The 14,569-nt window shown below is 43.3% G+C and overlaps 1 protein-coding gene across 1 annotated transcript; it reads right to left on the minus strand.

Annotated features, from left to right (window-relative positions):
• Window positions 1-243: 243 nt before the first annotated feature.
• g3bp1 (GTPase activating protein (SH3 domain) binding protein 1) lies at window positions 244-13,261 on the minus strand. Its single transcript, XM_012861806.3, has 12 exons — window positions 13,140-13,261; window positions 8,501-8,617; window positions 8,341-8,422; window positions 8,091-8,264; window positions 7,905-7,995; window positions 5,427-5,511; window positions 5,009-5,258; window positions 4,829-4,927; window positions 2,854-2,968; window positions 2,645-2,770; window positions 1,714-1,823; window positions 244-1,615 (listed from the first exon to the last, which is right to left on the minus strand). Exons 2-12 carry the CDS (start codon window positions 8,593-8,595, stop codon window positions 1,373-1,375), a joined length of 1,470 nt encoding a protein of 489 aa, XP_012717260.2. The 5' UTR covers window positions 8,596-8,617; window positions 13,140-13,261; the 3' UTR covers window positions 244-1,372.
• Window positions 13,262-14,569: the final 1,308 nt, after the last annotated feature.

The raw sequence follows: 14,569 nt of genomic DNA on the forward strand, positions 1-14,569 counted from the left end.
TGGCTATAAATGTGAAAAAGCTCAAGGGTTTAAGTACCTGCTTCAGAATTTCACTTTCTCCTTAACAGCTTTCTGGAGTGGTTCTTCGTCGCCCTTCATGTCACAAAGGCATTCAAGTCTTCAGTATCCACAACCAGAACTTAGTCATGAAGTTAAACTCTTCGTTCACTAGTAACCTGATTAGTATTAACGAGCTCAAACTAAAAATGTTTGATATTTCTCTCAGATAAAACCCACGCCAGGTTAAAACAGTAAAATTGCTTTTAATTTAGTTCTCTCGTCGGCATGTGAGCTTATTTTTTTTCAGATGACAAATGAAGTGCATCGGTAGTACAAGTCTGACAGGTTTTGATACATGCTCCATTCAGACAACATTACTAAAATAAAACTACAACATTTCAGCTCTTTGACCTGATAGAATAGAAAGACAGATCCATTGCTAGATACAACGGTGGTAGCAATACACAGGATTGCCCAAGCAGTAAAAGTACACGTTCCTTTAAGAAACAGGGAGAGAGAACGCGAAATAAAATCTGGGTTTTCAAATCCCCCAATTCAAGTAGTATTTACCCTTTTTCATCTGTTTGCGTGTTCTGATCTGTTAACAAATTCAAGTTTAGCATGAAAAAGTTGACGAAAAAAGTCCGGGTGAAAGCAATGAAAACAAAAAAAAAAAAAAAAAGAAAAACAAACATTCAGGGCTGATCTGATGGAGGAGCAGGTTTGCGTCTCCTGCTGGAGTCAGGGAGTGGCATCAGGATGGGAGGAAACGGCCGTTCACAAGAGGAGAGAACGCAGACAGCAGTTATGGTTTCATTCTTGGTTTTCCTAGACGGTCAGAACAAACATAAAAAAAAAAACTAAACAAAAAACAGTTTTTTTTTGGTGGCCGTTCTTCACAACTCCTTGCGTGGGAATGCTAAAAGCAGCGTTCTGCATCAGCACTCCTGTCTCTTAAACGAGTCTCAGCATCCAGAGTAAAGATGTGTCCCTGGACTCTGCTCTGATGCTCAGACACCGGAGGTTAGGCTTGGGTTGGGGGGGTGGGGGTGCTAGCGTTGAAACAAACAGATGGATGACTGGCGCCTGAATTCAGCGGATGTCGGCTTGATGTCGAAAGTTTTGAGCCAAAAACATTAAGGAGACAGAATAATGCAGAAAGGAATCATGGGTCGGGCAACACATGAGCAGCGGACCGAATTCGTCACTCCAACTCTCTAATTCCTGCTGATTTTCTCTCCTACATGTAAAGGGAGTTTGTTGTTTTTTTTTTTTTTATTTAGCTTTTTCTAATCAGTTCTTGTTGCAGAAAAATCATAAACCAGTAGAGACTGAATCCAGACGGTTAATCTAACTCCTGCTGCTGATTGGTTCACTGACGAGGAGCAGAGTAGCGCCCCTCGGCGGCGCCGGCGCCCCGTCCAGAACCGAAGCTGGGCTTCTGTGACATGCCGCCGCGGGTAGGGGGCCCCCGGGGTCCGCCTCCTATTCGCTCTCTGGGGCCGCCGGGGCCGCCTGGACCGCGGGGCCTCACGTCTCGCCTGTCGCCCTCTCTGGCCGACCGGGTCTTCTTCTCCTCCACGTTCAGGCGGACGTCGCCTCTGAACTTGATGGGCTGGAGGAGACAGCAGAGGGTTAGGATCCGGCCGGGCCGACCTCAGAGACAAAGGCTCTGCGGGTGAAAGAAGAAGAAGAAGAAGAAGAGGTTCTAACCCGGTTGCTGAGGATCTTCTGCACGGGCTCAGAATCGTCAAACACCACGAAGCCGAAGTTGGGGAGCTTCCCGCCGCTGTTGATCCGCAGCTCCAGGACGTTCCCGTATTCTGCAAGAGACAAGTTTGCATATTTCACACCTTCAACGACGATTCGGACGCATTTAAAACGCGATTCGGCTGTTTATGATGGATTTAAGCAACGCCTCCAAGACACGCTGACACAGTTAAACCTGTTCGTTACGTCCTGGTAGGGTTGTCAAAAGTATCGATACTAAAATGTTGTATCCAGATACAATACTCATTTTCAAAAGTATCGATACCGCGGGGTGGGGGGTGTTTTTTTCCAAGGCCCCCAGAAGTTGGGGACTTGGCAAAAAAATCTGCTAACAGCAAAGCTAATTCAGGCCAGTGCTACCACCATTGGCACCTAAACAGTCATTCATCTAGAGTGCAGAATAGAGGAAAATGCACTTTCTGAACACTGTGTGATAGAATAATTCTGTGCACTTTTCAGTTTCAGACTTTTTTTGCAACAGGTGCAGCTGCTGAGAATACAGCATTTATTTTTGTTTGTTAACTGGTTTGGCTAGTTCATTGTTATGTGTGTAAAGCATAGCCATGGAAGGAACACTTTTTTTTTTTTTTTTTTTTTTTTTTAAATCAAGCTTGCTTAATATTGTGCACAGCAGACAACCTCAGAATATTGTTCTTATTCTTTATTGTATGTATTTATTTATTTATTTGTGTTTTATTTATTAATACAAATATTTCTGTTAAATTTTGGGGTCTTTGTTTTTATCCTTGTGGTATCGAAAATGGTATTGAGTATCGAATATTTTCCTGAGTATCTGTATCTAATTGAAAATTTTAGTACCGTGACAACCCTACATCCTGGTGCTCAACGGTTACGTCGCCTCGTTCCAACTTACGTTCAAAGAACTCCTTCAGTTCCGTCTTGTCCACATCGTGAGGAACGTTGCCGACGAAGAGCTGGTGGGCGTCCGGGTACCGAACCATCCGACGAGTCTCCAGCTCACCTTGCTCTCCTTCTCTAACTGCAACATTAACGAGAGGCGCGCCGGTTTAAGCAGAGCACAGACGCCGGCCTTCATCACGACGTGGAAGGAGAAGGCTATACCTGGCCGTGGCCCCCTGTTGGGCGGCGGAGGACCTCCGGGCCGCTGTTCTCTGGGTCTCTGGTCTCTCTGCGGCCTCTGGACTGTCTGGGTCTCTGACTTCACCTCCAGTCTGGGCTGAAACAGAACAAGAGATTCTCTGGGTTATGATCTTTAGACTATACACTGCAAAAACATGAATAAAAATAAGTAAAGTTTTCTTCAAATGAGTGTATTTATCCTTGATTTGAGCAGCAAGTTTGAATTATCTGCCAATGGAATAAGATTTTTGCACTTAAAATGCAGGGTTCCCACACCTTGGTGAACATCAAATTCAAGGACCTTTCAATGACTTTCCAGGACCAATTCCCTCAAATTCAAGGACCACACGTGGCGGCATTTACCTACTGTGACCGCTGAATAGGTTATCATATTTTAATACAATGCAAATTCAATAAAAGACTAAACGGCATAGAAGTTGTTGGTTCAGAAGCAATGCAAGAAAGTGGACTTAATTCATAGCCTACATTTATATCCACAGTACATGGCTATGCCATACTACATTACATATAAGATGTATATTAGCCTACCGTTTGATGGAATTTTATGGAAAAAAGTGCAGCATTGAGATGTTCAGAATTATATCAATTTGTTTCACTTACTTTCATCTTTGATTAAGCTAGTTGTTGACTTTGACTCTGAAAAGTCGCTAAATATAGCGACAAAGTCGCTGAGTTGGCAACACTGCGTGAATGTAACCTATTAGACGCACGTAGGCCTAAACCGTAGCCCACCAACTAATGAAGAAGAGCGAACGTACTTTTGCAAATTAAAAGTCTGCGGAATCAACATAATTTTAAAAGATCGTGTGGTAGTAAAATAATGACACATGAGTCGTCATCCGTGTGAACTTTCAACCCCACAAAAAAATTCAAGGACTTTCAAGGACAAGGTGTTTTTTTGGCTGTTTTCAAGAACTTTCAAGGCCCTTGAATTTATTTTTTCAGATTCACAAACTTTCAAGGATTTCAAGGACGTGTGGGAACCCTGAAAATATGAAGAACTCATCTCCATCATGTTATTTCAAGTGTAGTTTGTCTAATTATCTTATTTTAGGTGTAAAAATACTCATTCCATTGGCACATCATCTTATTTACCTGCTTAAATTAAGGACAAATACACTTATTTGAGGGAATTTTTACTCATTTTTAATTCAGTGTATACACTGCAAAAAGGGAACTAAAAGTAAGTAACGTTTTCTTGATATGAGTATTTTTCCTTGATTTGAACAGATAAAGAAGATTATCTGCCATGAGAATAAGATTTTTGCAAATAAAATAAGAACAATTCATCTCCATCTTATTTCAAGTGCAGGATATCTAATCATCTTATTTAGGGGTAAAAATACTCATTCCACCGGGTAAATAGTCTTATTTAGCTGCTCGAATTTCAATTTTCTTTTTACTCTTAGTTCCTTTTTGCCGTGTAGGGAAATGGGTGTCAGCCCAAACTTAACAGGATGTGGTCATTCCTCTGAGGTGTGGTCGCTTTTTAGTAACCATTTAAAAAATGTGTAAGCAGGTTTCATTTGTGACAACGTTATATTTGCATAGAGTGAGCGGTCCAGAAAGCTGTAATCTTTTACCTTTAAAGAGCTGTCATGCGTCTTCATGGTTCACATTTTAGTCATTTCTGTTTAGCAGAAACCTTCAAACACTGAGTGCACAGGTCTGAATTCAGAGATTAGCCCTAATCTGCAGAAGTCTTTATATTCCACTATCCCTGCAAAGACAGCATTCGTAAATCTAGTTCTAACAAAACAGAAAAAAAAGGGTTTAAACAGATTTTAGTGCATAAATATGTAAAATGTTCTTAATCTACCGTAGTTCATCCATTTGCTGAAGCTCTAACTTATTTAAAGCTGTGTGCTGATGAACACATGAGTGTTATGATAACATTTCACTTCTCCTAATGAAGGTGTGAGTGAGGTGAACTTACCTGAGGTGTGGGCGTGGCTTTTACATGTGGGGGAAAGCCTGAGACGGGCACAGCCCCACTGGGAGGGAGGTTCTTACTGGTGACCGACGCCCAGGAGAACTGTCCAGGGAGCAACATGTAGATTAGGACTCCTTTCTAGTCCATCAACATTTCTCTTGTTCTGCCGGCCGTATGACCTACCCTGTTTTCCTCGGGGGCGGACACAGCGGCTTCGGCCGGCGCCGAGGCCGGTTCTGTGGTGGGAGCGACGACTGTGGGGGGGCTTTTCTCCGTCTGATCCTCGATTGTGAGCGACTCCGTCTGCGTCTCCAGCATCGTCTCCGCTTTCAGCTCCGCCTCGCCGGCCTCCGCCTCCTTCTCCGCCTCGTGCTCCGGTTCTGGGCTCGCTGCAGCTTCTTCCTCCTCGTCACCAGGAACCGCTGGTTCTGGACTACAGAGGAGAAAACACATGGATGTCCGGATCAGAAACACGGGGACACAGAACCACGCCTGGTGCCGTGTCCATATCCGACATGCTAAAACCACGCAACACGCTAAGATCCTTTGATCCAAACATGTTTAGCTGAAAACTAAAGTGATAGTCAGAATAATGGCATACCAAGCTGTGGGGTCGTAGAAGGGAGCGGACTCCTCTGGGGCCACATCAGGGGAGTGGACTCTCTCCAGCTCCTCATCCTCGGACTCTAAAAACAAAGAGTCAATATTTAGAGACTTAAACAATTTATCTGAGACAAACACAGAGCTCAGAAAACATCACTGAAAACCAACTTCAGTGATAAAATGGAGAGAAATTTTATTAACAGTTAATTGTTTTTTTTTTGTTAACACAGTTATGACCTGTACAGAAAGCCATAGCAGGCAGTCACTGCTGCATTATGGGAATATGAGAGAAGACGGCGGCAACAGAAACAGCTGATCGGTCATGAGGTAAGGCGTTTGCTGCCTCAGAACTGATTAAAAAAAAAACGTTTCCATCTCCCGTTTTGCGCATTTACTGTTTATGATTTAAGTCAAAAATCCCCCAAAACGAGCGAAAAATTGATAATTCGTATTTCGCCGTTTCCATAAACCGTCAAATGCGATTTTTCAAAATGCGCATTGATGGAAACGCTTCCAGGATGATAACCTACTGAAGAGCACCGTCTGCAGGTAGAGTCATGAAGGCTGAGTAGAAGAAGAGGATGTGAGGTGAAAACGGGAGAACAAGCAACGTGAAGCTTTGAGAGGATTGTGATGCAGAGACTGGAGACTCAGGGTGTTGCCTGCAGAGGAGATGATCTCACAGCAGATCAACTAACAACACCTCAGCGATGAAGCAGGATGATCATCTCTACGCAACGCAGCAGCGATGCAGTAAATTAAGGAAAACCGGCACTGACTGAATATAAAGCGCACACACAGATCAGACCTCAAGCTTTATAAGATAAACAATTAAGCTTTGAATTTTAGTGAAGTTTGTTCTAGTGAAACAAAAGTTATTCTATTTGTAGCTTTGGTTGGACAAAATGACTTTAGATCAGAAATCCCCAACAATTTACTTAGTTTATTTCTTAGTAATAGTAACGATTAAGTTTTTGTGTGTGTCAAGGATTTATTTAGCTTCTTCCTTAGTTTTTTCCTGTCTAATGTTTTTCTGTTCATGTTCAGCACTTTGAACCGTCTTGTTACTGAAAAGTACTTAAAATAAATAAACTCACTCTACACCGTTCAGTAAATGGACACCTGCAGCAGGCGGACATTTCTCCATTACAAATACTCTCATGGAATAGATTTGCCTGTTTTTTTATACATCTTCCAGTCATAAACCATCAAAGGTTTTAGATTAAAAGCAGAAATTTTAAAGTTTTAACACTTAAAAACAGAGATCTGACATACGTCAGACTGATAATAAAATTTATGTATAGGCGCCTTTCCTAACACTGAAGGTCACCTTACAGAATCAACAATAAAACACTCAAATAAACATTGAATGTACAAAGAGCAGGAATAAAATAAATAAAGAAGAGGAGAAAGGATGGGATCCTCACAATTAAATTCAATTTAACAATTATAGAGTATGCCTGCCTAAAAAGATAAGTTTTTAAGTGAGTTTTAAAAGTAGTTATGGATGTGGAGCATGTGGAAGGATGAGCTGAATGGAAGAAGGTATGTTGATATGAAGGAGCTCAGTGAGATACTTGGGGGCAAGATTATTGATAGCTTTAAATGTAAGAAGTTTATAAATGATGCGATATTTAAAGGGAAGCCAATGAAGCTGCTGCAGGACAGTTGTTATGTGACTGATAAAGGGGGTTCTGGTAATGATCCGGGCAGCAGAATTGTGGAGTAGTTGTAATTTATGAATGGATCAGTCAGGTAGCAAATTGAAATAATCTAAGCGGGAGGTAACCAGGGTGTGAACCAGGATTTCAGCACTGTTAGCATAGAGAGTTGGACGTAAGCGAGAGATGTTACGTAAATGAAAGTATGCTGACCGAGTGACATTATTAATGAGGGACTGAAATGACAGAGTGCTGTCTAGGATGACACCCAGACTCTTAACTTGAGGGGAGGGAGACACAGATGAATTACTGATGGAGAAGAAGTCATTTATTTTGTGAAAGGATGGATTTGGTGCCAATAAGAAGGAGTTCAGTTTTGTCACTATTAAGCTTGAGGAAGTTTAACAAAAACCAGGATCTGATTTCCTAAAGGCAATTAGATTGGGAGATGGGAAGGAGGGATATAGAGGGTTTGGTGGATAAGTAGAGCTGGGTGTCATTTGTATAGCGATGGAAGTGGATGTTATGTTTACGAAAGATATGGCCAAGAGGGAGAAGGTAAATGATGAATAAAAGGCTCCAAGGACAGAGCCTTGGGGAACACTAGAGGAAAGGGGGGCAAAGTGGGATCGGATATTTTTTAGTTGTACAAACTGAGTACGGCCAGAGAGATATGATTTAAACCTGTGCAAGTTTGTATCAGATAATCTAACGGAGCTAATCGGTCAATAAGGACGGTGTCAAAAGTAGAGAACGTAGAAAGTTCAGGTCAAACACGTCAGACAGAAGCCATTAAATAAAAAAAACGTTCTCACCTTCTGGAAGCTCCGAGTCCGAGTCACCAAACACCTCATCTTGGTAGCGAAACACGTCGTTGTGGACGTAGAATTTATTTGCAACCGTTCCCTGAAGCAAAATATATTTTAGACATAAAAAAGGAGGAGACACATTTTTACAAGCCACACATAACTCCAGAGGGGAAGACGCGGCGTGGTGCTGACCTCTGGCGCCAGAACAAACGTCTGCATGAACTTCCTCATGGGCTGCATGTTGTTGGACAGCTCGCCCATCACCTGGACCACCACGCCCTCGTTCAGGGTGGCGTGAGCGTCCACGTGTCGGATCTTAGTGTGACAGTCCCGGAAACTCAGAGCCATCACCCGCTTGTGGATCTCCTGCAAGACAAACGACGTCGGGTCAAGACTTTAGCTTCGGTTCTAGCGTGACGTCTAAAAAAAAATGGCCACTTACGGCCTGTCCGTAAACGGCCTCTGCCGGTTTGCCATTGCTGTCCAGGCCGCCGTGGACGTAGGAGGAGTTCTTTCCGTAAAACCTGAAGGGGACAGCCACACGTTAAACAAGACGTAGACAGCAGCACTTCTGAGGCGAGAGCGGCCGCGGATCACCGTACCTGTGCAGGTAGTCTGGAGCCTGGTTCAGCAGCGTGTAATACTGTCGGACAAACTCTCGCCCGACCAGCTGGGCACTTGGCTTCTCCATCACCATTTCTTTGGTTGACTGGAAATCTCTGCAGGGAGAGAAAGAGAAGGGGAGCTCAGTTTGACAATAAAAACAGACCGGCTGTCTAATAAATGTTTCGGCTCCATGGTTAGACTTTATATGTCGGCAGAAAATCTCTGGAAGAACCCGCCCAGTAACAATGTTAGCATTTAAGCTGCAACAGCAGCGGTTTGGATCTGGTTCTGGTGACCCATCTCCAGTTCCAGTGTAAATCAGTAAATATACCCAGCATGCATCACTGGGCTCGTTTTGTTTTGTTTCTGGAACAAGCAGCGATCCATCTGTAAAACCGCCTAATGCTTTATTGCCATATCTCTGCAAAAATAACTCATTTTTCTCCCTATGCTGAGAGAAAATGTAACGAAATGCTCTGATCATGTTTTCCCGGCTGATAACTTGTTTTAGGCCTGACGTGTTGACTGTAGTTTCTGTAACAATAATAAAAAAAAAAACTATTTCCTAAATAGTGGTGTGTAGATGTTTCTGAATCCAACAGGAAATTTAAGTATTATAGACCTTAGGGATGGGCATCAATTCATTTTTTAAGAATTCATTCGATTCTTAAGACAAGGAATCGATTCTTTGATTAAATTCGATCTGATCTCAAACTGGATTGCTGCTATTAAAAACATTTGTAGCTGTTAGGTGGATATAATGACTGTAGTTACCCAACATATTGACAGAGGAGCCTTCACACTCCAGTCTGGGAGGTGAATTTTTAATGGCATATTTTTAATAATGCACCAGGTTAGTGTACCCAAATTTATTTTCCCTTTTGTTTAATAAAGTATTTATTGAACAGAAATAGCAGCTGTAGATGCCTCCGTTGTCTCTGGTTGGGTTTTCTGCCGACAGCCTATTAGTGAAAACAATTTTCTCTTTGGTCCTTACAGCCATTAATAGCTACCATAACGTTGTTAACTTGCTGTTAATGGTTAATGATACCTGTGACATGTTGCGTTCACACCTCCCACCACTAGGTGGAGCTTGGTGCTTTGTTTTAGTCCTGCTGAGGTCTGAGAGCAGAGGAAGAACTAATAGACTAACGATCTTTAAGCTAAAGTCGGCTCTAGGTGTGCTTTACTGATAAAAATATCACAGCTTCCACATAGCTGGTGCAGACTGAGCCACGCGAACCTTCACCTTCATAGTCGAGCGTATCTGTTGTCTATATTTCTGTGGACAAATTTCCACATTTTTTGCCAGCGGGACGACGCGGTGGAAGGGATGGTAAAATGGAATTAGTGCATCAAGCTCGGTGTCATATGAAACGATTTAATGTGAAGACTTCTTGCCATACCACTCAGCGTGGAGTCATGTCCGCACATTTAAATCCATCTTTGGTTATATAGGTTATTTTATAGGAATTAACATGAGAATCGGTTTATAATTGGATAATAGATTATTTTAACACAGCCCTATACAGACTATTCCCATTTATGCCTTAAAAATAAATCAGACGTTTTATTCTGCACCACACATCTAACCAGATGCCCAACACTTAGTACTTTCCCGGGTCCAATAAGTGAACAAGCAGAGACTCTGAAGTGCGATGATGGAGTTAATCTAATGAGCGCAGATGGAGTTTCCACTCTACTGCTAAAATGATCCTTCGGTGAAGACGAGAAACCGAACTGAAAATCTCCAACCCAGAGCGAGGCAGGCAGATTTCTAGCCTAAATGCGACTCCGTGTGCCTCACCGCCGTGAGATGCTACAGGAACAGGTTGCTAAAAGGCGCATCAACCTTTTTACAGCCAGGGGTACTTTCTCTGTTCAACCACTGCGGGTTTTACTGCAGTTTGACTAGCTTCAAGTTTATTTAATACATTTTGCTTTGTAAATAGATTCAGTTTTAGTTTACAATGGATTGGAAGATATTCACCCACCTTTGGTATATTTTATGTTTTGTCTCTACTTGGAATTATGAAGGATTGAGAGTTTGCTCCATTTTATTTATAGAACCCAAACAGGGCAAAATAAGGTAAAAAGCGACGGGGCGTCTTCTTCAAGGCGCTGTAAAGGCAGTTCTGCTCACTTAGAGCTCCTGGACCCGTCCCTGTGACATCTGCAGAGAACGGCTGAGCCTCGTCTTCACGCTGGAAACATGCTTCAACACAACGGCATTCTTTAACGCTGCCAAACGCAGCCACAGCTCAGGCCGCATCCAGGCGATGCCCAGCTGGATTTCTGCCCGTTAAACTTCAAGTACACAATTAAAAGAAACACATTTCTGCGCATGGTATATTTTCTGTACCGTTAACTAACTTTTTAACACCATTCCTGTTCTGAGTTTTTATTTTTCCATTTCATCGACAGGAACTAATAATGCGGACTGATCGTTTTAACCAGGATCCGGGGTTCACAATGTCAGGCTGCAACTCGTGTTTCCATTCATTTGTGTATTTTCAAGTGAACTTATTAATGATGCCAGAAAACACACAGAACCTGGACTGAAAGTCCAACTTGACTCTGATTAGGCTGAAATAAAAAGGTACCGGCAGATAAAACTGGCGATATGGTCTCAAAATTCTAGATATCACAATAACATGTAGCATTTCTAGATGAAAAAGTATTCAAATATTCTGTCTTTATTATTAAATAACATCAGGACCTCACACACACACACACAAAAAATATCTTGATATTTTCAACCTGTCAGAAGCAACAGCATCTTAAAGAAGACATCTCCTGATTTTTACTCAGCTGGCTATGACTTTTCAACTTGCAGCCTTGGGAAGTATCGATAAAGCAATATAATGCCAAAATATCTCCAAATGCGATAGATAATAGCAAAGAACTGCTTAGCCTGCAATATTTTGTAAGCTAAAAAGGCATACAGGTGTCCAAAAAAAAAAAAAGGTTTTGTACACTTGTGGAAATGTTGAGAATTGTGAACAACCCCATTAGTGATCTGCTAAATTGTGCCTAAAATTCGACAGTAATGTGAAGATTTTGTGTGTTCCTAATGCAGTGCTGCTCAGCTGGTGTGAAATCATTGACATAAAAAACATGGTTGTTCGGCATAGTCTGCAGCTCGATCTTCCTCCATCTTTGAAACTCCACAGACCCCACCTAGATCCCCCCAGAGGCGTGTGGTAGGACTTTTACCCACTGATGTCCCATCGACCTGCATCAGGAAGTCTGGGCTTCTGGGGCCTCTGAACCCTAAGCTTCCCTCACGTTTAAAACTAATGGCTCCACGTAATTTAGAGGTGGCAAAAACACAAATCAAAGTCACATTTCTTTCTCAGAGCTTCATCATGATGGATCCACGTCTTTACAATCTTTGCGCACTTTTCTTTCTTTCTTTTTTTGGCGCATGATGCACCACGTTTTAGATGGAGGGATCCTGAGGCTAATCATTAACCGGAGCTTTAGTGTAGCACATGTTGTGGGGACTCTTCTATATAAGCGCCGGAAACAGTTGATTAACAGTGAACCCGGAAAGTAGGCAACCGGTCCGTTCATTCGCGTAAAGACGCAATCAGCAATCTCCCGCAACGGGGACTCGTCTCTCTGCTCCATACGCCGCTAGAACATCTAGTTCCCCGGATCATGCAGTGGCCAAAACGGGCTTTCTCCTCATGGTCCTGTCGGCAACAAAGCGGAGAGCCACTTGGTGGTCTCAAGGACCCCCTTCCCTCCTTCACGAGCGGCCAACGTGAACGGATCCACGCGGAAAAAGCACGACGACACGCGAAATGCCCCCCGTTTCTGTAACAGGCGTCGATTCCGTTTAACTTGATTTCTGCTAAATCGGCCCCCCCACCCCGTGTCCTCGGCGTGGTTAAAGAGTGCGGAACGCGGACAAAAAGGCCGCGCCATGCCGGCGGTGACGGCGCCGCTCACGCCGCCCGGCCTAAGCCGCCGGAGGCCCCGCGCACCGCCAGGACACCAGGCCGCTCCAGCGACCGTGTCCACGTACAGCCCTGGCCCACATGGCGCCATCCTCGTCGACCTCGTCGGGGCTTAACAGCGACAGCTGTAGCCGCCTGCGGCCCCCAAAATGAGGATGGGGGAGCCTCGGCAAGCACGTGTCCCGGACCGTTCCCGGCCACGCTCTCTGCTCCGGGCCAGTTACCCCGGCTGTTAGAGCAAAACACGTCGATATAAAATAGAACATTTATTCTTGAATAAAAACTCAATCTGATGTGAGACACGACGAGGAAGAGATGGAGGGAGTCACGACTAATAGGCTAAACAGGAGCTAGATAAGGGCGGTGGCTACTTCCCGGGGAGCAAAAGCGAAACTAGTGGCTTTATAGACACGTTCTGTTTAGCGAATATCTTGTCGCTCTAACAGTTACAGTTTGAATATGTTTAAACGCGTAATAATGCTCATTTAGCGCATTTTTACTAGTCGGCCTAATAACTATGTGTGGAAAAAAATGCCAACAGCCATCATCTGAGCACCAGGATTTAGTCAGAGCCCAGAAGACCGACCGAGTAAAGTGAAGGACCGCAATGGGAGAAAGCTGGAGCTTTTTGTCAGTTGTAGACACAACGTGTGTACGAAAATTAACTTACCAACTGGTCAGTTGTGTTAAAAACGCTTGCTTTGCAATCGGCTGATGCTATGAATTGCCGTAACGGCTGCCGGAGACCTAGCGGGTTCACAACGTGCTAGAGTGCCCGGATACCGGTCTCACCTCCCCGTAACCGAACGGCAAGATCCCGCCTCTCGAAACGTTCGTAGCAAATGGAATTCGGAGTTAAGGTTGAAGAACCAATCGCGTGAGGGAAGCACAGGGCGGGGCGTTGAATAGGACCAATCCAAACTAGCAGTTGAAGGGGCGATGGTTTTAAGAACTGGCATCCACAGAAGTTGTTGAGTGGCGGTGCACCGCTGTGTTTTTGTCGCTTGGGGGCGACAAAGGCGTTCAGTCAACGAAGAAACGGGCTGTCTTCCAAAAAAGTAAAAAAAAAAAAAAAAAAAAAAAAAAACCAACAACTGGACTTTTTTTCCCCAAATTTGAAGACGTTTTGCTTCCCATCCAGAAAGTTTCAAATGTCTGGAGTAGTGTGGAGTTCCAAGCTTTATATTATTGCCCCAAAAGGCGTTGTTATGGCTTAGATAACATGCGAATTAACCCAAAACTGGTCCACCCCTTTGCAATGGGGAGTCGTTAGGGTCAACGTTGGACTGGCTGACAGGGGAGATGTTGTGATCACCTGCATGGGGGTGAAAATTGGAAGAAGTCAAACCTATTGCTGTGTTGTAAGTTTTTGAAAGTTTAAACCTTTGTGTTTGGAGACTCCAGCAACTCAGGAGGATTTTCTCCAAACACAAAATCCCAGTACATTTCAAACCAAACAGGACCCTCAGACAGAGGATGGTGCATCCTAAGGACAAAACCCGCAAAATGAGCGGAGTGGTGTATGCAGTTCAGTGCAGTGAGGAATGTTCTGATCTTTATATTGGAGAAAGCAAAGAACGTCTCCACAGATGCATGGCTCAACACAGGAGAGCTCCTGTGTTGAGCCATGACCTTAACGACTTTCGGGTTAATTCGCATGCTATCTAAGCCATAACAACGCCTTTTGGGCAATAATATGAAGCTTGGAACTCCATTCCAGACATTTGAATTGAGAAAGCTTTCTGGATGGGAAGCGAAACGTCTTCAAACTTCGGAAAAAGTCCAGTTGTTTCGTTTTTTAACTTTTTTTGGAATGATCATGACCTGGATGACTGAGAATCTTCACCAGCATATCAGCAACTGTGTGCAAAACGTTTGTGAATATGAACAGACTGATACAGAAATACCCGATCTTAGTTAATTACTTAACATTACACATGTTAGTGACTGTAAGTTTAAACCTCCTTATGCAATTACTATACTCTGGTTAATTATTAGGTTCCATGTAAAGAGAATCCAGGACTAAGAAAAATGGTGATTTCTGTTTAAAGAGAAAATCTGTTTTGAAAACATTATAAGGACATTGGCTTTAGATTTGTG

This window comes from Fundulus heteroclitus, chromosome 23 (genome assembly GCF_011125445.2).
Source record: "Fundulus heteroclitus isolate FHET01 chromosome 23, MU-UCD_Fhet_4.1, whole genome shotgun sequence".
Lineage (NCBI taxonomy): Eukaryota > Metazoa > Chordata > Actinopteri > Cyprinodontiformes > Fundulidae > Fundulus > Fundulus heteroclitus.

Coding starts and splice junctions, on each gene's coding strand:
- g3bp1 (XM_012861806.3), bottom strand. CDS start 8,595: ATGGTGATGGAGAAGCCAAGTGCCCAGCTGGTCGGGCGAGAGTTTGTC. Junction 5,259..5,426: donor TTCTACGACCCCACAGCTTG/GTATGCCATTAT, acceptor TCTCCTCTGTAG/TCCAGAACCAGCGGTTCCTG. Junction 1,824..2,644: donor ACTGAAGGAGTTCTTTGAAC/GTAAGTTGGAAC, acceptor TGTCTCTTGCAG/AATACGGGAACGTCCTGGAG.